The sequence below is a fragment of the Oncorhynchus mykiss genome, chromosome 16 (assembly GCF_013265735.2).
Source record: "Oncorhynchus mykiss isolate Arlee chromosome 16, USDA_OmykA_1.1, whole genome shotgun sequence".
NCBI classification, from domain to species: domain Eukaryota; kingdom Metazoa; phylum Chordata; class Actinopteri; order Salmoniformes; family Salmonidae; genus Oncorhynchus; species Oncorhynchus mykiss.
Genome location: NC_048580.1, coordinates 44109884 through 44133599, shown reverse-complemented (window position 1 = coordinate 44133599; position 23716 = coordinate 44109884). Strand labels below are relative to the sequence as shown.

The window sequence follows — 23716 nt, the reverse complement described above, 5'->3', positions numbered from 1 at the left end:
AATATCATTTTACTTAAAAGTATTCTCTGTACTAACAAGTATCAGTACAAACAATACAAAAATTATTCTCTTCTCAGTTCTCTTTGCTATAGTACTCATTTGTGTAATTTAAAGGTGGATTAGTTACCGTGAGCGTCACATCTCAGTGTGGTGCTCTGTCCCTCCACCACCACCATGAGGGGATCGGGCACAGAGGCACGGGGCGTGACGGGCACCTGGGCAATCCCCTCCACGATCACCTCCACCCTGGTCTCTGTGGTGCCCTCGTCGTTGTGGGCTGTGCACACATAGGTACCACTGTCCTCTGGACGGGCCACTAGGACCTGCGGAAGGGGAACAGCATTACCGGGTCTGCCCAGCGTAGAATAAATAGCACACCCTGTCATTTAGTTTAGCGCGAAAATGAATGATATCCAAATACTAGGGCAGGTTACCCAGACACAGATTAAGCCTAGTCTTATACCAAGAAGCCATTTGAATTGAGAACCTAGGATTCAACTTAATCTGGGTTTAGGAAAGCACAAAAGCTCAGTAACAATGACTTGGAGGTTTCATAGGAAGTTGAGGATCAGGAACACTAATGCAGTACACTACCTGCATGACGGCGTTGGACTCCATGGGCACAGGGCTGCTAAGCATGGTGTTGCGGGCGCTGTCCAGTCTGTGCCATGTGACAGATGGGCGTGGCTCCCCGGAAGCCTGGCACTCCAGGTTAATGGGTTCACCCATCCTGACTCGCACGGGCCCTTGAGGGGTGACGGTTGCTACAGGAGACTCTGGAAGGAAGGATGACATCATCACGACGAACAACCATTTGGTCACTCTGTTGCCACGGCAATTACTAAGGGGGTTGTAACAGAGGGCAGATGCTCACGGTGAACCACACCAGAAACATCAACACCGTATGTGTGTGTGTGTGTGTGTCTGTGTGTGCCATACCTCTGATGATCAGAGAGACGATACTCTGGGTGATTCCAAACAGGTTGGTAGCCACACAGTTGTAGGTGCCCTGGTTGCTAGGGCGGGCGTCAGCGATGGTGAGGACAGTGCCGTAATGGCCAACCTTCACATTGTCTACAGAATGAAAGGTTTCATGTGGAATCTTTTAGTCTGTCAAGTACATCTCTGACAAGCAGCAACGTTGTGTGTTTGATTAAAAACATAGCTAAATATGAAGGAAATGTAACAGGATACAGACTATATTATAGTACTATATATTACTGTAGATATTGCAGGTAGTTTGCTTGTGTGGATAATGACATGATTCTGACATCTGAAATGAATATTACTAAATGCAGTGGTGTAAGGTAATTAAGTAAAAATACATTAAAGTACCACTTTATCTGTATCTGTACTTTACTTTACTAATTATAAGTTTGACAACTTTTACTTCAATTCATTCCTAAAGAAAATAATGTACTTTTTACTCCATGCATTGTCCCTGACACCCAAAAGTATTCGTTATACAGTATTTTGAATGCTTAGCAGGACAGGAAAATTGTCCAGTACATCCCTGGTCATCTCTACTGCCTCTGATCTTGCGGACAGACTAAAGGGAAAGAGGGATACCTAGTCACTTGTACAACTGAATGCATTCAACTGAAATGTGTCTTCCACATTTAACCCGACCCCTCTGAATCAGAGAGGTGCGGGGAGCTGCCATAATCGACATCCACGTCTTCGGTTCGGCGCCGGGGAACAGTGGGTTAACTGCCTTGCTCAAGGGCAGAACAACAGATTTTTACCTTGTAAAAAGCTCAGGGATTCAATCCAGCAACCTTTCCGGTTACTGGCCCAATGCTCTAACCACTAGGCCACATGCTTCGTTTGAAAATGATGTCTGAGGGTTGTAGTCTGAGGGTCTTATGTCTGAGGTTTGCTATCCGTAAATTAGGGTTGCTATTCGTAAATTTAAAAAAAAAAACATGAAAATTGCGCTCTCTGGTTTGCTTAATATGAGCAATTTTGATACGTATATAAGTATATTTTTGCAATTTAATTTACTTTTGATACTTAAGTATATTTAAAACCAAATACTTTTAGACTTTTACTCAAGTAGTATTTTCTGGGTGACTTTCACTTTTACTTGAATCCTTTTCTACTAATGTATCTTTTCTTTTACCCAAGTATGAGAATGGGATACTTTTTCCACCACTGACTAAATGCCTTTCTGCAAAAGTCGTATGGAATTGGAGCCTCCCGAGTGGCGCAACAGTCTAAGGACCCAGGTTCGATCCCAGGCTGTGTTGCAGCCGGCCGCGACCGGGAGACCCATGAGAAGGCACAGGGGAGGGTTTGGCCAGCCGGCATGTCCTTGTCCCATCACGCTCTAGTGACTCCTTGTGGCAGGCCTGACACACGCACGCTGACTTCGGTCGCCAGCTGTAAGACAGTACGGTGTTTCCTCCGACACATTGGTGTGGCTGGCTTCTGGGTTAAGCAAGCAGTGTGTCAAGAAGCAGTGTGGCTTGGCAGGGTCGTGTTTCGGAGGACGCCCTCTCCTGAGTCCATACGGGAGTTGCAGCGATTGGACAAGACTATCTACCAATTGGGGAGAAAAGGGGTAATAGTAAAAAAAGAAAAGTTCAGACTTATTGAACTGAATGGGAGGGGCCTCACCAGGAAGGGGCTGGTTGTTGGACAGTTTCCACTCCAGCCGTATGGGCTCTGCTCCACCGTAGACTCTGCACTTGAAGCTGGCTGACTCTCCCTGTCGCAACGCTGCACTTTGGGGCTCAATGGAGATGATGGGGGTCTGCAGACCTACTCCAGGAAATAGAATAGAAAAACATACTCTCAGAGGTCACTTTAGGGAGGGTTAGAAAACAAACAACTGGAAAAGTACCACTGTACCTGACGAAAGGCCACTAAATAAAGTTCTCTAAAAAAACAGATGTTCCTACTGCATATGCCTCTGGCTGTTTCACCATCATCCCTGGTGATATCAGTGGGGAGGATAGTTTCATTGTACTGTCACAGAGAGAATGGCTTAGTGACTTACGAGAGGAGGTGGCAGTGACTGAGACAGAGACTGAGGCCTGACGGACAGGAGTACCAGGCCCTCCCTCCACAAGACAGATATACTTCCCAGAGTCATCTGGACCGGCAGAGAGGATACGCAGCTTGGTGCCCAAAACCTACGCACGCACACACACACACACACACACACACACACAGTACATATGAGTGACTATTCAGCTGAAATAAACAGAACAGATTTTCATGACATTACCAATTAGCTTTTACTAGCTGTGCGTGTATGTGTGTGTGTATTCCAACCTGGTGATTGGCGGACAGGCGTCCACTTTCCCTCCTCCAGGTGACAGCAGGTGGGGGGTTACCAGGGACAAAACAGTTGAGGTCCAGGCTCTGTCCCTCCTGGACGTCAGCTATGGAGGGCTGGATGGTGATGGCTGACGAGATGGTGTCTCTTCCTATTGCTACACAGCAACAAACGCAGGATACAGACATTTACAAAAGTTATATTACTGTCAACACACAGCAGTACTCCTCTGGGGTAGGTTGACCTGGGTCGTGTTCAGTAGGGCGAAAACGTTTTGAAACAGAATGAATCAGTACTATCTGAACTTGTCCACTACAATACAGCAGTTTTTATATATTGTTGCACAGCATTTTAAAATGTGTACCCTACTGACAACGATCCAAGTGCGACCTCTCACCTCTATTGACGGTGACCTCGATGCGAGCCTCTGAGGATCCGATGGAGTTGGTGCCCACACACAAGTAGGTGCCAGAGTCAGACGACTTGATGTTAGGGATTAGCAGGGTGCCAATGTCTGTGCGCTCCATACTGGCCTAGAGAGGACACGGCAACGATGAAGAAGAGGGATGAAGACTATGTCACAATGGCCTTAAGACACGGACTACTGTGGTATGAACTACCTGACAATGATCACGTCTCTACCCAAATCCAATAGAAGGACACCATACAGACACATGAGATGACTTACCTTTAGAGAAACGCCTACTCTATAAACATTGGATTTCACAGACCACAAATGGTGCAAACAACAGACATACTTGACATGATTTTTAATCCATGAGGAGGCAAAACCAACAAAATCACATCGCAGGTGGATCTTCAGCATATATATATATATATATATATATATATATATATATATATATATATATATATATACACACCATTGTTATACGGTTGTGATTTGTGACAATGTTTGTGTTATGATAATCATTAAAAAGGCTTTTCAGCTGTGCTTTGCACGAAAGAAAACAAAAAAAATCAAACCAGTTGGTTGGTTGTTGAGAATAATAATGTTTCCTTTCATCAACATTACTATGATGATTCTACAGGTACAACTGTTGAATTGACAACGAATAATGATCACCATTGAAATAGTTACCAATGACATACAGTAGATGTCTTTGACACTAGTTAGTAGTAGACTACATTAGGTATAGAAGTATGTTTTGTCGTCCATCGTAGTATGTTTTTGGACACTTTTGTACACTTAAAATAATCGTTGTTGAACTGATTCAGTACAATGTTGACAGGAATGGGAAACTGTTAGGGAATTAAGATATATGACATAGGCCTTTGAGCCAATGGTTTCATCACAGGCAATACAAATCTTCTCTATCCATGTATGAAATCACTGGAAATGCATTACAGATGTTTCCTAATACTTACAACATCATCAACGCTATGCCTTCATCTCTAAATGAATCCCAATGTTCAACAACCAAACACAATAGTAAGACAGCGTGATCCTCTTTTCCAATGGGGAAATAATCAGCCTGTGTATGGTAATGTCAAATCGAGTCCCTAAGCAACTACTTCACACTTAACTATAAAGGACAGTGGGGTGGACCTTGTCAATATTTCAAACCTTATAAAGCATCAGCGTGTAAAATGGACCAGTGTTTTGGCTGAGAATACACAGTAGTACACCTAAAGATAATTTAAAGGGGTGTGTCTAGAGGGAATTTAAAGGGGTGTTTCTAGATGGAAAATTTAATGGGGTGTGTCTAGGTAGAGTATTTAAAGGGGTGTGTCAGGCCTGGGCTGGGTGGATTACAGTATCTGGGAGGTGGTGGTGGTGTGGCATCCATCCGTGGATAAAGCTGCTTAGCTCCGGGCGAGTCAACCGTGAGGGCCAGGCTAAAGTGAGCAGAAGCCGTGGCGGGCCCGGCTCAATGTGTGTATGAACCCATTCACAAGTTTTCAAAGCAATCCATTTGCGAGAGCACACAGAATTTCTGCGTGGCCGCACGGCAGAGCCCGAGTCCCCCTGGGAAAAGCTGACACAACGCTGAAGCTCCATGAGGCAGAACAAAGCCCAGGGCCTCGGGTGGCAGAGAAGACACGAGGTACGGAGGGAATAACCCAAAGCCCCTTGGTGGGGGGGGGCAGGACCTGGCACGAGGAAGCAATGTCCCAAATACCTAGCTATGCCCTGGGGCCTGGGTGTGTACATAGAGGAATACTAATAATAATGTAAACAGAATGGAGGGGATCAATATTTTTTTTAGGACAAACAAATGTCAGGGATGATATGATCATGTGGACAAATTTGAAAATGGAGGACGATGGATGGATGTGACACTTATAAGACAAAAACAACAACTAAACCATGCCATACGCATCATGGAGGCTTTGTAAAAAGCTATTTGCTTGTGGTGAATGAATGGTGGTTACCGTGTGTGATGATGAATCAAAGGAACGTTTGATCATGCTTTTAGTAGAGTGTGTTGAAGGGTCAGTAGAGGTCAGTAGAGAACAACAGGTGGGAAGTAAGAGATGGGACAGACAGACATCGAGACAGAGGACAGATGGACAGACCTGCAGCTCCTCAATACGTCTCTGTAACACATCGAGACTGTTGCTTTTAAACTGTTGGAAACCGTGAGAAGGAATGGCCTGAGCAAAACGTCAAGGAAAAAGGGGGGGAATAAAAAAGGGGGAGAAGGAAACACAAGAAGGAAAAAACAACGGTATGTCAAAATACACCAGAATTCACTTTTTCACCATACAACCCACGGTGAGATACCAGCACCATATATTATATACAATACATAATAGTTACTCTTCAGATCAGGATATATCCCAACCACATCCTGAGTCCCAGGCAGAAAGTATCAGATAGAAAGGACCTGTGTTTACCTGCGGGGGGAGTTGTCCTTTCTGTTTCTTCCAGGTGAGTCCGGGGCTGGGCCTGCCTCCAGCCCTGCAGTACAGCCTCAGAGTCTCACCCTCATAGATGTCCACCCTCTGGGGGCTCACCTGCACGTGGGGCAGGCTGGCACCTGAAGCTTTCAAGCACACAGGAAGGAAACAGGAGATGACCAAATGAGTACCCAACAAGACTGGTAGATATATGGGCCGGATGCAGAGTATTCTCAAGTCACAATACCACCCTATGAACCTGTGACATTGGCCTGCTGTTGATGTTGAGACCCACTGTGTACGTAGGGCAGGGGTTCCCAAACCTTTTGGCTTCCTGACCCAATTGAGGTGTGTTTTGAGTCGCGACCCACCATAAGTGAAAAAACATACACACAAAGAAAAAGTCAAAAAGTAGATTCATCATCTCTTCTTCAAAACATTCAACTGAATATAGATTTGAGTATGGTCTTTAGTGACCAATTTTAAGAACTGACTGTATAATTAGGAAATGAGTTGTGCAGGGTTTTTTGGGGGGATCAAAATGGGGCTTAGATGGTGAGATATGGCGCAGAAACGGGCTGAATTCTGTCTGGGCCCTGGGCAAGAACATTTGAGGCGCTCATCTTGGCAGCGGAGAGACAATTGTGCAATTTTAAAGATCATTTCCTGCAAATCTACACATTTTGCCATGGAGCTGAAAGAACATTTTGCAATTTTAAAGCCAATTTCCTGCAGTTCTATACATTTTGCCATGGAGCTAGGAGAGAATCGTTCAGTTTTAAGCTTAATTTCCTGCAATTCTACACATTCTGGCATTACTAATGCTGCGTTGTTATGCTCAAACATAACAAATTCAATGGGGGGCCTGATTGTCGAGCTTTTATTTTGGTGACTGTAAATTCTGAAAGATTGTCGGCTGTTATTAAAAAATATACACAGTACCTGCCAAAAGTTTGGACACCGACTCATTCAAGGGTTTTTCTTTATTTTTTTTTACTATTTTCTACATTGTAGAATAATAGAGAAGACATCGAAACTATGAAATAGCGCATCTGGAGTCATGTAGTAACCTTTACCATCGGTCCTATTAGCCAACGTACAATCAATCGATAATGAAATAGACAAACTAAGATCACGTAGATCCTACCAACGGGACATTCAAAACTGTAATATCTTATGTTTCACCGAGTCGTGGCTGAACGACAACATTAATAAACATACAGAGGGCGGGTTTTACGCTTTTTCGGGAGGATTGAACCGCGGCCTCTGGTAAGACAAGGGGTGGCGGTCTATGTATTTTTGTAAACAACGGCTGTTGCACGAAATCTAAGGAAGTCTCAAGGTTTTGCTCTCCTGAGGTACAATAACGATAAGCTGTAGACCACACTATTTACCAAGAGAGCAGGAAGCACCAGTGACTCTCAGGGGTGCCTGCTCAGTCCCCTCAGTCCCTTTTCAGTCAATCAAATGTAATCAGTCTAACAGATTTATAAAGCCCTTCTTACATCAGCTGATGTCGCAAAGTGCTGTACAGAAACCCAGCCTAAAACCCCAAACAGCAAGCGATGCAGGTGTAGAAGCATGACTACATGGCCAGGCACGACTCCAACACCATCATTACGTTTGCCAATGACACAACAGTGGTAGGCCTGATCCCCAACAACGACGAGACAGCCTATACGGAGGAGGTCAGAGACCTGGCCGTGTGGTGCAAGGACAACCTCTCCCTCAACGTGATCAAGACAAAGGAGATGATTAATTAACAGGAAAAAGAGGACCAAACATGCCCCCATTCTCATCAACAGGGCTGTAGTGGAGCAGGTTGAGAGCTTGGTGTCCACATCACCAACAAACAAACATGGTCCAAGCATACCAAGACAGTCTTGAAGAGGGCACGACAAAACCTATTCCCCCCTCAGGAGACGGAAAGAATTTGTCATAGGTCCTCAGATCCTCAAAAGGTTCTACAGCCGCACCATCAAGAGCATCCTGACTAGTTGCATCACTGCCTGGTATGGCAACTGTTCGGCCTCCAACCGCAATAGAGGGTAGTGCGTACGGCCCAATACATCACTGGGGCCAAGCTACCTCTATATCAGGCTGTGTAAGAGGCAGGCACTAAAAATGGTCAAAGACTCCAGCCACCCTAGTCATAGACTGTTCTCTGTTACCGCACGGCAAGCGGTACCGGAGCGCCAAGTCTAGTTCCAGACGGTGCCCCCTGCACATTGACTCTGTACCGGTACCCCCTGTATATAGCCTCGCTATTGTTATTTTAATGCTGCATTTAAATATTTATTATTATTTTGATCTATTTATCATCTCTTTTTTTAAATATAGATTTTTTTACAGTTTTTATAGATTTTGTTTATATTTTATTTTTGTGTTTTTCTATATACACTACCATTCAAAAGTTTGGCGCCACTTAGAAATGTCCTTGTTTTCCATGAAAACATTCATGAAATGAATTGCAAAATGAATAGGAAATATAGTCAAGACATTGACATGGTTATAATTAAAGATTTTTAATTGAAATAATAATAAAATAAATAATAATTGTGTCCTTCAAATTTTTATTTCGTCAAAGAATCCTCCATTTGCAGCAATTACAGACTTGCAGACCTTTGGCATTCAGGTTGTCAATTTGTTGAGGTAATCTGAAGAGATTTCACCCCATGCTTCCTGAAGTACCTCATACAAGTTCGATTGGTATGATGGGCACATAAGTATCAAACGGTCAAGCTGCTCCCACAACAGCTCAGTAGGGTTGGGATCTGGTGACTGTGCTGGCCACTCCATTATAGACAGAATACCAGCTGACTGCTTCTTCCCTAAATAGTTCTTGCATAGTTTGGAGCTGTGCTTTGGGTCTTTGTCCTGGTGTATGAGGAAATAGGCTCCAATTACGCGCCGTCCACAGTGTATGGCATGGCTTTGCAAACTGGAGTGATAGCCTTCCTTCTTCAAGATCCCTTTTACTATGTACAAATCTCCCACTTTACCACCACCAAAGCACCCTAGACCATCACATTGCCTCCACCATGCTTGACAGATGGCGTCAAGCACTCCTTCAGCATCTTTTCATTTTTTCAGCGTCTTACAAATTTTTTCTTTGCGATTCGAACACCTCAAACTTAGATTCGTCTGTCCGTAACACTATTTTCCAATCTTCCTCTGTCCAGTGTCTGTGTTATTTTGACCATCTTTAAATTTTCTTTTTATTGGCCAGTCTGAGATATGGCTTTTTCTTTGCAACTCTGCCTAGAAGGCCAGCATCCCGGAGTCACCTCTTCACTGCTGACGTTGAGACTGGTGATTTGCAGTCAGGTCAAGATTATTTAATGAAGCTGCCAGTTGAGGACTTGTGAGGCATCTGTTTCTCAAACTAGACACTCTAATGTACTTGTCTTCTTGCTCAGTTGTGCACCGGGTCCTCCCACTCCTCTTTCTATTCTGGTTGGAGCCAGTTTGCACTGTTCTGTGAAGGGAGTAGTACACAGCGTTGTAAGAGATCTTCAGTTTCTTGACAATTTCTCGCATGGAATAGCCTTCATTTCTCAGAGCAAGAATATACTGACGAGTTGCAGAAGAAAGGTCTTTGTTTCTGGCCATTTTGAGCCTGTAATCGAACCCACAAATGCTGATGCTCCAGATACTCAACTAGTCTAAAGAAGAACAGTTTTAATTGCTTCTTTAATCAGCACAACAGTTTACAGCTGTGCTAACATAATTGCAAAAGGGTTTTCTAATGATCATTTAACCTTTTAAAATGATAAACTTGGATTAGCTAACACAACGTGCCATTGGAACACAGGAGTGATGGTTGCTGATAATGGGCCTTTGTACACCTACGTAGATATTCCATTAAAAATCAGTCGTTTCCAGCTACAATAGTCATTTACAACATTAACAATGTCTACACTGTATTTCTGATCAATTTGATGTTATTTTTATGGACAAAAAAATGTGCTTTTCTTTTAAAAAAAAACAAGGACATTTCTAAGTGACCCAAAACTTTTGAAGGGTAGTGTGTATATATATATATATATTTTTTTATTTTCTTAAAACTGCATTGTGGTTAAGAGCTTGTAAGTAAGCATTTCACTATAGTATTCGGCGCATGTGACAAATACAATTTGATTTGATTTAAGGTTGGGCAATTGTGGAGGCCAGGGCATTTGATGCAGCACTCCATCACTCTCCTCCTTGGTCAAATAGCCCTTACACAGCCTGGAGGTTTGTTGGATCATTATCCTGTTAAAAAACAAATTATAGTCCCACTAAGCGCAAACCAGATGGGATGACGTATCGCTGCAGAATGCTGTGGTAGCCATGCTGGATAAGTGTGCCATGAATTCTAACTAAATCACCACTACACCATCACAGCTCCTCCTCCATGCTTCACGGTGGGAACCACACACGTGGAGATCATCCGTTCCCCTACTATGCGTCTCACAAAAACACGGCGGCTGGAACCATACATCTCAAATTGGACTCCAGACCAAAGGACAGATTTCCACCAATCTAATGTCTATTGCTCGTGTTTCTTCTTATCTTCTTATCTTCTTGTCCTCTAGTAGTGGTTTCTTTGCAGCAATTCGACCATGAAGGCCTGATTCACGCAGTCTCCTCTGAACAGTTGATGTTGGCATGTGTCTGTTACATGAACTCTGTGAAGCATTTATTTTGGCTGCAATTTCTTAGGCTGGTAACTCTAATGAACATATCCTCTGCAGCAGAGGTAACTCTGGGTCTTCCTTTCATGGGGTGGTCCTCATGAGAGCCAGTTTCATCATAGCCCTTGATGGTTTTTGCGACTGCACTTGAAGAAACTTTCAAAGTTCTTGACATTTTCCAGATTGAATGCCCATCATGTCTTAAAGTAATGATGGACTGTCGTTTCTCTTTGCTTATATGAGCTGTTCTTGCCATAATATGGACTTGGTCTTTTAAAGTTTAAGTTTAAACTGTAAGTGTTTTCCATCACAAAAAAGTATATATATTTTTATATATACTGAACAAAAATATAAATGCAACATGTAAAGTGTTGGTCCCATGTTTCATGAGCTGAAATAAAAGATCCCAGATATGTTTCATACGCACAAAAACATATTTTTCTAAATTTCTTTACTATTTTGTTTACATCCGTTAGTGAGCATTACTCCTTTACAAGATAATCCATTCACCTGACAGGTGTGGCATAACAAGAAGCTGATTAAACAGCATGATCATTAGACAGGTGCAGCTTGTGCTGGGGACAATAAAAGGCCACTCTAAAATGTGCAGTTTAGTCACACAACACAATGCCACAGATGTCTGAAGTTTTGAGGGAGCGTGAAATTGGCATGTTGACTGCAGGAATGTCAACCAGAGCTGTTGCCAGAGAATTTAATGTTAATTTCTCTACCATAGGCAGCCTGCAACATTTTTTAAAAACATTTGGCAGTACTTCAAACCAGCCTCACAACCGCAGATCATGTCTAATCACCCCAGCCCAGGACCTCCACATCCGGCAACTTCACCTGCGGGATGGTCTGAGACAAGCCACTCGGACAGCTGATGAAACTGTGGGTTTGCACAGCATATGTGGGAACAAATTTTTTGCACAAACGTCAGATATTGTCTCAGGGAAACTCATGCTCGTTGTCCTGATGTGGAAAATTGCAAGATGATGTTATAATGCTTATACTGCATTATAATGGTTGTTTTATTTGACAGAATAAAGTATTGTGTGTGTGTGTTCTACTGAGGATGGGCCTCTATGAGATAGCACTGACAGAGGAGAATTACGATGTCTTTGGGTAATAAAGCCTAAAGAGCATTCCAGATAACATGAGGTAATGTTTTTGTGCTCTACCGTACCAAGGTGAGACGGGTTCTAGTTTGGAGTAGAGAGGGCCAGACACTGGTCTTTACAATGAAAACTGTTGACACAGCAGTAACTGTCTGCTGTGTTTTATAGATACCTTCCATACAAATCTTAACCTTTGTGAACTGTTCCTAAGATCTGTGGTTCGTCAGTGTAAGTGGAGAGGGGTGTATCTTGGCTATAAAAGATCTTTGTACTTTTTGTTGGTACTTTTCAATGGTTCATTAGAGATAGCGCATCATTGAAAGTCAAAAAGGCTATTGCAAAGCTTATTATTAAAAAATATGTAGTTTAAGTATAACTCTGACTGGTGTGTGAAGTTTGTAACTCTCTCCTCATTTAGTAAAGCAGAAATATGCCACCACAGTCCTCACCACATCTTGACCTGACTGCAGTTGAGCATTGTAACCTACTTCAGTGGGCAAATGCTCACCTTCGATTGTCACTGGCGTAACCTACTTCAGATGGTAGACAGCGTGTATGGCATGCGTGTACGACAGCGCGTTCCAGTTCCCGCCATTATCCAGCAACTTTGCACAGCCATTTAAGACGAGTGGGACAACATTCAACAGGCAACAATCAACAGCCTGATCAACTCTATGTGAAGGAGATGTTTCGCACTGCATGAGGCAAATGGTGGTCAGACCAGATACTGACTGGTTTTCTGATCCACGTCCCTACTTAAAAACAAAAACAAATCTATATTCCCAGTCATGAAATCCATAGTTTAGTGCCTACTGTATTTATTTCAACTGACTGATTTCCTTATTTAAACTCTAACTCAGTAAAATCTTTGAAATTGTTGCATGTTGCGTTTTATATTTTATATTTTGGCATCCCGCGACCCACCTGGACCCCTGCTGTGACCCACAAGTGGGTCCCGACCCACAGTTTGGGAACCACTGACGTGGAGGACAGCCCGTGATGTGTGTTCTCCGTGGGTGTTGAGGGCCTTGCAGATGTACTCCCCCCCATTCTCCCTCTCCACAGCAAGGATGGTCAGGACCCCTCCACGGACCACAGCATTGGGGCTCATCCTATTACCGGGACCTAAAAACACATAGATTTCATGTTTCCCTTTTGAAAGTAATGAAATTATACAGTGTGAATAAACATTAAGAACACCTTCCTAATATTGAGATGCTGCTGCTGCTGCCCCCCCCCCCCCCCCCCTCCCACTCCCACCCTCCCACAGTTGTGTCAAGTAGGTCGGATGTGTTTTGGGTGTTGGACCATTATTGATACACATGGGAAACTGTTGAGTGAAAAAACCCAGCAGCGTTGCAGTTCTTGCGCCTGGGCCAGTGCCTTTGAACAAGGTGCTACTACCATACCTCGTACAAAGGCACTTAAATATTTTGTCTTGCCCATCCATCCTCTGAATGGCACACACACACAATCCATGTCTCAATTCTCTCAAGGTTTAAAAATCTTCCTTGAAACTGTCTCCTTCCCTTCATCTATTCTACTCTGATTGATGTGGATTTAACACGCGACATCGATAAGGGATCATAGATTTCGCCTGGTCAGTCTATACCACTAGCAGGTGTTCTTAATGTTTCATACCCTCAGTGTATACTTCCAAAACTTCAAGACTAAGCCAGCATAAACTCCATTGATAAAGAACAAGACAATACAGTTTGTGCTGGCTTAGTTAATGCTATACATTTTCCACTGGCTATAGCCAGGCCTTCCTTACCTATCCATTCGATGGCAGGGGTAGGGTTGCCAGTCACAGTACAGTGGAACTCAGCATGGCCTCCTTGCTGGATGGTCAGGACAGAGGGAGTGACAGTAGCCACTGGCTGGGCCCCCTCGCGAGCTACAATAAGACAGAGAACAGTACAGAATGACTCAGAAATACATTGCCCGCAAAATACGGGACATTAGTGTTCAAAAAAGGGCAGGAAGGGGCTTTTCTGTAGGAAGGAGCTTTGTTTACAGTCAACACTTTACAGCTACTGCATGAGATTGGAAATGATGTCACACTCGATCAACAAACACTTACCTCCTCCATTTGTATAATAAATGGTAGCAATAAAGAATATATTCATGGCTACCAGACTGGAACTTGAAGTGACTTTAGTCAGAGTGCTTTTTTGGCTGTAGCGAATTTCATTGAGGCTGGGTCCTGACTCACTCAGGCCAAGACTGTGTCTGTGTGCAAAGCAAATGCTTATGATGGAAGGCAGAGAGAGGGTGGCAGGACAAAGCCTAAGTACGTGGTCTACGCCCGTGCCCCTTGGCAGCCACAGCCTCTGTGCAGCCGATGCAGATGAGAGGTGGCAGGCTGGCCTTGGCAGGGCACACAGTTCTCTGGGCACAGCTCTCTGTGCCAGCTTGACTGGACACTGAGCCCCAGTCACATTCAATCCCATCTGATCCCAGGGCGTCAGAGCAAAAGAAATCCCCCTTTCAGCAGCCAGGGAGGACCATCAGGCTATTTAAGCTCTGAGATAAGCCCTGGTCTGGGTCTGGGACTTACTGATCTGACAGAAACAGACACTAAAAAGGCCAATATTTCATCATCTTTGTTTTTCTAAGAGGATGGGCACTGACTGTGGTGAACCTCAACAATGAGACATGGAAATACTGGGGGAACAAAGTATACAATGATATATAATAATGTTACAGTGTGATGATTGAATATTAGGGCTTGACTTTGATGAAGACTTATACAGTTGAGTGACCTGCGTGTGAACTTTGCAAAGTTCTCTAGTCTATTCTACAGATTCCTAAAAGCTTTTCCAAACCTGCAGTTTCCTTACAATATCACTTCTGTAAATGGGTGGTGAGGTGACATCAGGCCATGAGTATTCTATCTCATTGAAACATTCACTGTGACAGTTGAAGGAGGCTGTCTGTAGTTAGCTGCCAGAGGGAGATGAGGTGAACAATGAAGATGAGAGGAATTCTCCACCCTCCAGTGAGCTAACAGCCATGATGGTGGATATGATGCGGTGTACTAGGCACAGCATGATGTTTGAAGCACATTATGAAAGCTATTCCAGACCAGTGTGTGTCCCTGTGTGGGACTGGCAAGCAGACTGCAGATAGGGTGAGTGTGGGTGGGGTCTCCTCTGTGTTGAGTGTTGATTGGAAGACAACAAGCTTAAGTGCATCTACATAGAATGGGGAAATAAGAACATTCTAGAATCTTATTGAGTATGTAACGTTCCCTCTAAATAGTTCAGATACTTGAATCCTATAAGGTAAAGATACAGATCTGATCTCAGTCGGATGAATGTACTAAAATGTGCATTCACGCAATTGTGTTAAAAATGCGAGTGTGAATTACTGTGCAAATGGAAAACTTGAGGGGACCTGAGATTAAGTGTATGAGGAACTTTGTGGGTGGACTCAACCTTTTGTGGACTCAACCTTTGAGAGGAGCTTCCAACATAAATGACCATGCACCTGCACCTATGAACCCATACCATAGGAGCCAGACATGGCCTAGTAATGCTAATGTACAACCTACTATGTACTGTAATAACTAAAGTATATGATGTCAAGAGTAATACCAACATATGTTATCAAAAATAATGATATATATGTAAAGATTTTTGTTATCAGGAATATTGTCTGTTCAAAGGCTATACGTTTGAGGAGGCGAAATACAGAGCCAGCTTCGACTTGCATTTCGGCATTTCAATTAAGACCTTTGAAGATGCATGCCTCCCTATGATAGTCCAGTTAACCGTATATCCATGTAACCGTATAACCTTATGTGAAGTGCAAACTGTATGTAATCCCTGTGGTTGATTGTACATGGGCATTACCAGACCACCATTTTCATGCTGACGACGGCGGTAGATGAATGCATGCGTGACCGAGAGAGTGAGAAGCCCTCCAGGGGTGAGGTGGGGTGGAGGTGGAGAGGTGTGGCCATGCCATGCCCACTTACGCTTTCCATGTCCTTCCAACATTTCATAGGTCGTGTAAAACATCTGAGTCTGTGAGGCCTCTGGAAATGGGGGGAGGGAGGAGGAAGGGACAGGCAAACTGACAGGTGAGTCTCCAGGTCAACGGTGGAACACTGGCATTGGGATCATCATCCAATGCTCCTCCCACTGAGCCTGTGGCCCAATTATTCCCCAGAATACTGTGGTCCATCCAAGTACAGCCTGGTATTTCTTGTGCCAGTGATTTTCCAAAAAGCACAAGACAAAACAATACAACAGTAGAATGATAGGCAAGGAACATACCAGAACTTGAATGCAATAGGCACCAAATCCCCATCATGCATTTTAAGTATTCAAACAGGTTCTCCAATTCAGATTGAGAACTGAATGAGGAACAACAACTACGTATTGAGGACACTAGCCCCTTTCTTCAAAGAAAAATTTGCATTTTCGAGGATTGTCCATTTAGACACATGCAAAAACTAATCTGATTCAGCCAGTACGACACATACAGACCAAGGAGTAAGGTAGCTTTTTCATGATGATCAGAGATAGCTGTAGTTGTATGTATTCACAATCAACACACACACTTACCTTTCAATGAATTTAGGTGAGTAATTGTATGCTTTCTGAGAGATTTCTGAGGTTCTGTGAATGTTGGGTAGGATATAAACCATATCACCTTGGAGATTGTGTTGTTGCATTCATATTACATACAGGAATGGGGGAAGGGGGCTACCTATCAGTTGCACAACTGAATGCATTCAACCGAAATGTGTCTTCCCCTATGCTATATAAAACATTGCTGCTATGAACTATGGTCATTTGCTGGTGTAACAGTGAATAATGTCTACTCAGAGAGATTCAAAATCAACTAGTTACAGGTATACTTCACAAACACATGGGACAAGAACACAACAATAAGGTATGGCAGAACACAAGACAACAAGAATACAGATAGTAGAGAGACACATTTACGAAACATGCATGTTAGTAGTCAAGAAGTCATATCTGGAGCCTTGTACACTGAGGGTGGTAATATCTTCTGATCCATTGAAGTCTCACTCTGCATGACTCAGTGTCATATCTTCAAGTCTATGATCATTACTTTAAATCAACTTGATATTTTTCACAAACATTTTCACAGTTAAGATTATTATTTTTTTTAACACATTGTGGTATTTGTATATTGCGTCAGTATCCGTTAGGTATTACAAATCAATTTAAATCAGTACATAGTATACTGTACAGCAAAATATGTTTGAAACGGCACCTTTGGTTATCCTGGCAGATTCTGTCTATCGGCACACCAGCGAGATTTGAATTGGCATATTTCAGCCACCGAATCAATCTATTTGTCTCATAGTAAGATACTGTGTAAATATATATATTTTATTCATTTATGTTTTTGACAAGACACATTTGAAACATAAAAAAATGAATGCACTGACAAAACATTTGTACAAACTTTTTATCTGTTGTCAAAAGAAATGTAAACTGTGTTTTTATCATGCAAGTAAACGCATGAATACAGCGTAAAATCAAGTACTAACCAATCATCTGTCCCTATCTATGTATCTTGCTGTTTATGTAACATTTCTCTAACATTTCTCAAATTTGATTGTAATAGTAAAAAAATGCTATGCTTGGATAACATATTGATATAAAAAATCAATTCTAATTTTTTTTTTTTTTACTGTGCCCCTGATTTATAAATGTTGAATAAAATGTTAAAACTCAACACAAATTAAACGCAACAAAGTGTGACATACGCAAGCAAGTAAGTTGACTTGTTACAGCATTGAAATCAAACTAGCCTCAATAACCTTTCAAAAGTCAAATCTTGAACACATTTTCTTGACGCCAGATTTATACATACTGGATAGTATGATGCAAAACAAGAAGCCTTACTTACTATTGACAATGCAATGCCTTGGACCCTCTTAATAATCAGATCCATAGAACAGATAGTGAAAGCAGCGATAGATAGATAGATATACTACGAACCTAAAGTTCAACCACAGGTTCTTTACCTGCTGCAAGGTTGATAGCACCATTTTCAACATTAACATTCATCAAAACAATCAGGAAAGTAACAAAGGATCAGATTTTTATACAGTTTGTGTTTGTTCTTTCCATGTATGATCATCACGTCACACTCGAGGGAGGATGGAGATTGGGATCGTGATGGGGCTTCTATACAGTACTGTATGTCCCCGGGGTGATTGACTGAAGTCCTCTTTGAATGTCAGTCCCAGTCAGAGTCACTAAGCACCCATCTTGTCATCCATATACCTCCTCAACCACTACAGCTCAAGGAGAAACCACCACCTTCCCAGCCAGGGTTGCAGAGCTCAGGAAAGACACCGAATAACCAACACCCTGCTAGTAAGAAAATTGAAGTGGCACAAACTAGAGTACAAGTGGCTAAAAAGTTACCAAAACATCACCACCACCACCGAACCCACAGTGAAGACAGCAACAGCTAAAGATCAGAAAGAAGATGTCACCGATGGCAACAGAGACCAAAGGACTGTCACCGATGGCAACAGAGACCAAAGGATTGATAAGTCCTCACTGAGTATTAAACCAAGAAGCAACTTGAAAATGAATCAAATATATGCCACTGGGCAAGACAACCTTCTTTGGTATATCCATTGGGGGTGGTAAGACCACAGTTCATAGTAACTAAAACTACTTGAACCTCTTGAGTGGGCAATATCTTTGGACTTTGGTAGCATTGAGGTCTACTGTGTGCTATGATGTCTTAGACAAACCACACACATATTGTATCTTAAACTGATGGACCTTTTGATTATTAAATCATTAGTATATCCACAAGCGGTATATTGCTCATGGACCAGTCATGGGTTCTGACTTCTAAAACTTGAAATATTGTTAATCATCAGGTACCCTAGGGAAAGGAGAAATGGCCACAGTCTGGTTTCTACACCAGAAGTTAATAGTTATCTGTAGGAGGAACGTATGTGGTCGAGGTCACTGATAAGGGTGGAGAGCTGTGAGGTCAGGTCAGGTCAAATTCAGGGAGAAGGAACAGTTTATTACCCACATCACTTCACTTTATGACTAACAATACAAATGTAATGTTTATAGGGAATGAGGAGACTTAACCCAAATTGGGGTATATATACTTGTGCTGGTGGGAACATGTTTTTTCTCTGTTCCAGCTGTCTGACCCTTTGATTGATTCAACTTAGTTTAAGCTTTACTAATTGTCCGTGAGTTTAGAACCTAATACTAGTAAAGATTGTACACACAGTACGAAGGTCGGGCCATTATTAGAAAGACAGAGACAGGTAGCATAGAGAGAGATTGGAAGGGTTTAAAGTGAGAGGTTATGAAGTTTAGGAAGTGGGGGGCAGGGAGCGGGAGTGACAGGGGTTATGCTGTTTGCCAGAAGCTGCAGACAGACAAACACATTCAACACAGTGCATGATATAAGGGAGACGGAGGCAGAGCAAAAGGAAGGCGGGTCATGCACCATTCAAGGAGGGCTAAGGGGAGGAACTCAAAGAAATAGAGCTTGTAGGGTGGTGGTATAGAGGCTGATGGCTAACAGCACGATGGAGCCTGCCTGGGATCACGAACCTGGCACGTAGAGGACGGCTGTACCCTCGTCCATGGCAAACATGTTGGAGCCTGTACACACGTAGATGCCAGCGTCCTCAGGCTGGACGTTCTGGATGGTCAGGATGCCGTTGAAGTCCATGGCTCTGTTGGGCAGCTTGCCGTTACCCCGCCGAGTCCACACCAGGGTGTAGGCTGGAGACTGGGAGGGGACAGATGGGTACAAGATGTGAAGTTAACACAAATAAGAGAGAAAGAAATGCAACAGGGTGGCCAGTAAGAGGGAGACAATTGTGCTTAATGTGTCTGACCAAGATGGCGTAGCAGTCGGACGTGTGTTTTGGCTTGTCCCATCCTGTCCCGTGTATATATTGTTTTCTTCGTATATACAGTTGAAGTCGGAAGTGTACAAACACCGTTGTCAAATACATTTAAACTCCGTTTTAATTTTTTTTTTTTTTACAATTCCTGACATTTAATCCTAGTAAGAATTCCCTGTCTTTGGTCAGTTAGGATCACCACTTTATTTTAAGAATGTGAAATGTCAGAAAAATAGTAGAGAGAATGATTTATTTCATCTTTTATTTCTTTCATCAAATCAAATCAAATGTATTTGTCACATACACATGGTTAGCAGATAATTCATACGAGTGTAAGGAAATGCTTGTGCTTCTAGTTCCGACCATGCAGTAATATCTAACAAGTAATCTAACCTAACAATTTCACAACAGCTACCTTATACAACTACCTTATACAAGTGTACAGGAATGAATATGTACATAAAAATACATGATCCGAACGGCAGAGGCAAGATGCAGTAGATGGTATAGAGTACAGTATATACATATGAGATGAGTAATGTAGGGTATGTAAGCATTATATAAATTGGCTAGTGATAAATTGATTACATCAATGTTTCTATTATTAAAGTGGCTGGAGTTGAGTCAGTATATTAGCAGCAGCCACTCAAGTTAGTGATGGCTGTTTAACAGTCTGATGGCCTTGAGATAGAAGCTGTTTTTCAGTCTCTTGGTCCCCGCTTTGATGCACCTGTACTGACCTCGCCTTCTGGATGATAGCGGGGTGAACAGACAGTGGCTCGGGTGGTTGTTGTCCTTGATGATATTTTTGGCCTTCCTGTGACATCGGGTGGTGTAGGTACCCTGGAGGGCAGGTAGTTTGCACCTGGAGAGCCTTACAATTATGGGAGGAGCAGTTGCCATACCAGGTGGTGATACAGCCTGACAGGATGCTCTCGATTGTGCATCTGTAAAAGTTTGTGAGTGTTTTTGGTGACAAGCCAAATTTCTTCAGCCTCCTGAGGTTGAAGGGGCGCTGCTACGCCTTCTTCACCACGCTGTCTGTGTGGGTGGACCATTTCAGTTTGTCCGTGATGTGTACGCGGAGGAACTTAAAACTTTCCACCCTCTCCACTACTGTCCCATCAATGTAGATAGGGGGTGCTCCCTCTGCTGTTTCCTGAAGTCCACGATCATCTCCTTTGTTTTGTTGACATTGAGTGTGAGGTTATTTTCCTGACACCACACTCCGAGGGCCCTCACCTCCTCCCTGTAGGCCGTCTCGTCGTTGTTGGTAATCAAGCCTACCACTGTAGTGTCGTCTGCAAACTTAATGATTGAGTTGGAGGCGTGCATGGCCACGCAGTCGTGGGTGAACAGGGAGTACAGGAGAGGGCTCAGAACGCACCCTTGTGGGGACCCAGTGTTGAGGATCAGCGGGATGGAGATGTTGTTACCTACCCTCATCACCTGGGGGCGGCCCGTCAGGAAGTCCAGACCCAGTTGCACAGGGCGGGGTCGGGACCCAGGGTCTCGAGCTTAATGGCGAGTTTGGAGGGTACTATGGTGTTAAATGCTGAGCTGTAATCGATGAACAGCATTCTTACATAGGTATTCCTCTTGTCCAGATGGGATAGGGCATTGTGCAGTGTGCAGTGTGATGGCAATTGCATCGTCTGTGGACCTATTGGGGTGGTAAGCAAATTGGAGTGGGTCTAGGGTGTCCTTGATTAGTCTCTCAAAGCACTTCATGATGATGGAAGTGAGTGCTACAGGGCGGTTGTCATTTAGCTCAGTTACCTTAGCTTTCTTGGGAAGTTTACATACACTCAATTAGTTTTTGGTAGCATTGCCTTTAAATTGTTTAACTTGGGTCAAACGTTTCGGGTAGCCTTCCACAAGCTTCCCACAATAAATTGGGTGAATTTTGAGCTGGTGTAACTGAGTCAGGCTTGTAGGCCTCCCTGCTCACACATGCTTTTTCAGTTCTGCCCACACATGTTCTATAGTATTGAGGTCAAGGCGTTGTGATGGCCACTCCAATACCTTGGCTTTGTTGTCCTTAAACCATTTTGCCACAACTTTGGAAGTATGTTTGGGGTCATTGTCCATTTAGAAGACCTATTGGAAGACCTTTTTTATTACAGTTTTGGAGCAGTGGCTTCTTCCTTGCTGAGCGGCCTTTCAGGTTATGTGGATATAGGACTCGTTTTACTGTGGATATTAACTCAGTAAATAAATAAACGTCCCTTTTTCAGGACCCCGTCTTTCAAAGATAATTTGTAAAAACCCAAATAACTTCACAGATCTTAATTGTAAAGGGTTTAAACACTGTTTCCCATGCTTGTTCAATTAACCATAAACAATTAATGAATATGCACCTCGAGATGTCCTCACCAGACATCACCAGCAACAACGTTGCCTATGGGCACAAACCCACTGTCGCTGGACCAGACAGGACTGGCAAAAAGTTCTCTTCACTGACGAGTCGCGGTTTTGTCTCATCAGGGGTGATGGTCGGATTTGCGTTTATCGTCGAAGGAATAAGTGTTACACCGAGGCATGTACTCTGGAGCGGGATCGATTTGGAGGTGGAGGGTCGGTCATGGTCTGGGACAGTGTGTCACAGCATCATCGGACAGAGCTTGTTGTCATTGCAGGCAATCTCACCGCTGTGCGTTACAGGGAAGACATCCTCCTCCCTCATTTGGTACCCTTCCTGCAGGCTCATCCTGACATGACCCTCCAGCATGACATTGCCACCAGCCATAGTGCTCGTTCTGTGCGTGATTTCCTGCAGGACAGGAATGTCAGTGTTCTGCCATGGCCAGCGAAGAGTCCCGATCTCAAGCCCATTGAGCACGTCTGGGAAATCTACGATAATTGATAATTTCAATAAGCATTTTTCTACAGCAGGCCATGCTTTCCACCTGGCTACCCCTACCCTGGCCAACAGATCAGCCCCCCTTGAAGCAACTTGCCCAACCCCTATTACTAGCCTGTTCAACCTTTCTTTCGTTTCGTCTGAGATCCCCAAAGATTAGAAAGCTGCCGCGGTCACAGCCCTCTTCAAAGGGGGAGACACTCTAGACCCAAACTGTTATAGACTTATATCCATCCTGCCCAGCCTTTCTAAAATCTTTGAAAGCCAAGTTAACAAACAGATCACCGACCATTTCGAATCCCACCGTACCTTCTCCACTTTGCAATCTGGTTTCCGAGCTGGTCATGGGTGTACCTCAGCCACGCTCAAGGTCCTAAAAGATATCATAACCACCAGTGATAAAAGACAGCACTGTGCAGCCGTCAGCATCGACCTGGCCAAGGCTTTCGACTCTGTCAATCACCGCATTCTTATCGGCAGACTCAATAGCCTTGGTTCACCAACTACTTCTCTGATAGAGTTCAATTCTCTTCTATGCCGATTCTCTTCTATGTATATATCAATGATGTCGCTCTTGCTGCTGGTGATTCTCTGATCCACCTCTACGCAGACGACACCATTCTGCATACATCTGGCCCTTCTTTGGACACTGTGTGAACAAACCTCCAAACGAGCTTCAATGCCATACAACACTCATTCTGTGGCCTCCAACTGCTTTTAAATGCTAGTAAAACTAAATGCATGCTCTTCAACCAATTGCTGCCTCCACCCGCCCGCCCGACTAGCATCACCACTCTGGACGGTTCTGACTTAGAATATGTGGACAACTACAAATACCTAGGTGTCTGGTTAGACTGTACACTCTCCTTCCAGACTCACATTAAGCATCTTCAATCCTAAATTAAATCTAGAATCGGCATCCTATTTCGCAGCAAAGCCTCCTTCACTCATGCTGCCAAACATACCATTGTAAAACTGACTATCCTTATGATCCTTGACTTTGGCGATGTCATTTACAAAATA

General features: G+C 43.4%; 1 protein-coding gene across 17 annotated transcripts in view; it reads right to left on the bottom strand.

Moving 5' to 3' along the window:
• The window catches only part of LOC110491067 (basement membrane-specific heparan sulfate proteoglycan core protein), a 155391-nt gene that overhangs the window by 27757 nt on the left and 103918 nt on the right, over nucleotides 1–23716 (bottom strand). For 13 of the 17 annotated variants that reach the window (XM_036946987.1, XM_036946991.1, XM_036946995.1 and 10 more), the window contains 13 exons: nucleotides 19532–19712; nucleotides 15925–15984; nucleotides 13717–13839; nucleotides 12867–13067; nucleotides 6146–6294; nucleotides 5825–5902; nucleotides 3681–3816; nucleotides 3280–3440; nucleotides 3002–3137; nucleotides 2620–2763; nucleotides 940–1074; nucleotides 595–776; nucleotides 128–323 (listed from right to left, as the gene is read on the bottom strand). In XM_036946987.1, coding sequence (XP_036802882.1) covers nucleotides 128–323; nucleotides 595–776; nucleotides 940–1074; nucleotides 2620–2763; nucleotides 3002–3137; nucleotides 3280–3440; nucleotides 3681–3816; nucleotides 5825–5902; nucleotides 6146–6294; nucleotides 12867–13067; nucleotides 13717–13839; nucleotides 15925–15984; nucleotides 19532–19712 — 1882 coding nt within the window. The remainder of the gene's footprint in view (nucleotides 1–127; nucleotides 324–594; nucleotides 777–939; nucleotides 1075–2619; nucleotides 2764–3001; nucleotides 3138–3279; nucleotides 3441–3680; nucleotides 3817–5824; nucleotides 5903–6145; nucleotides 6295–12866; nucleotides 13068–13716; nucleotides 13840–15924; nucleotides 15985–19531; nucleotides 19713–23716) is intronic. The other 4 variants (XM_036946989.1, XM_036946996.1, XM_036946997.1 and 1 more) reach the window with 4 other exon arrangements.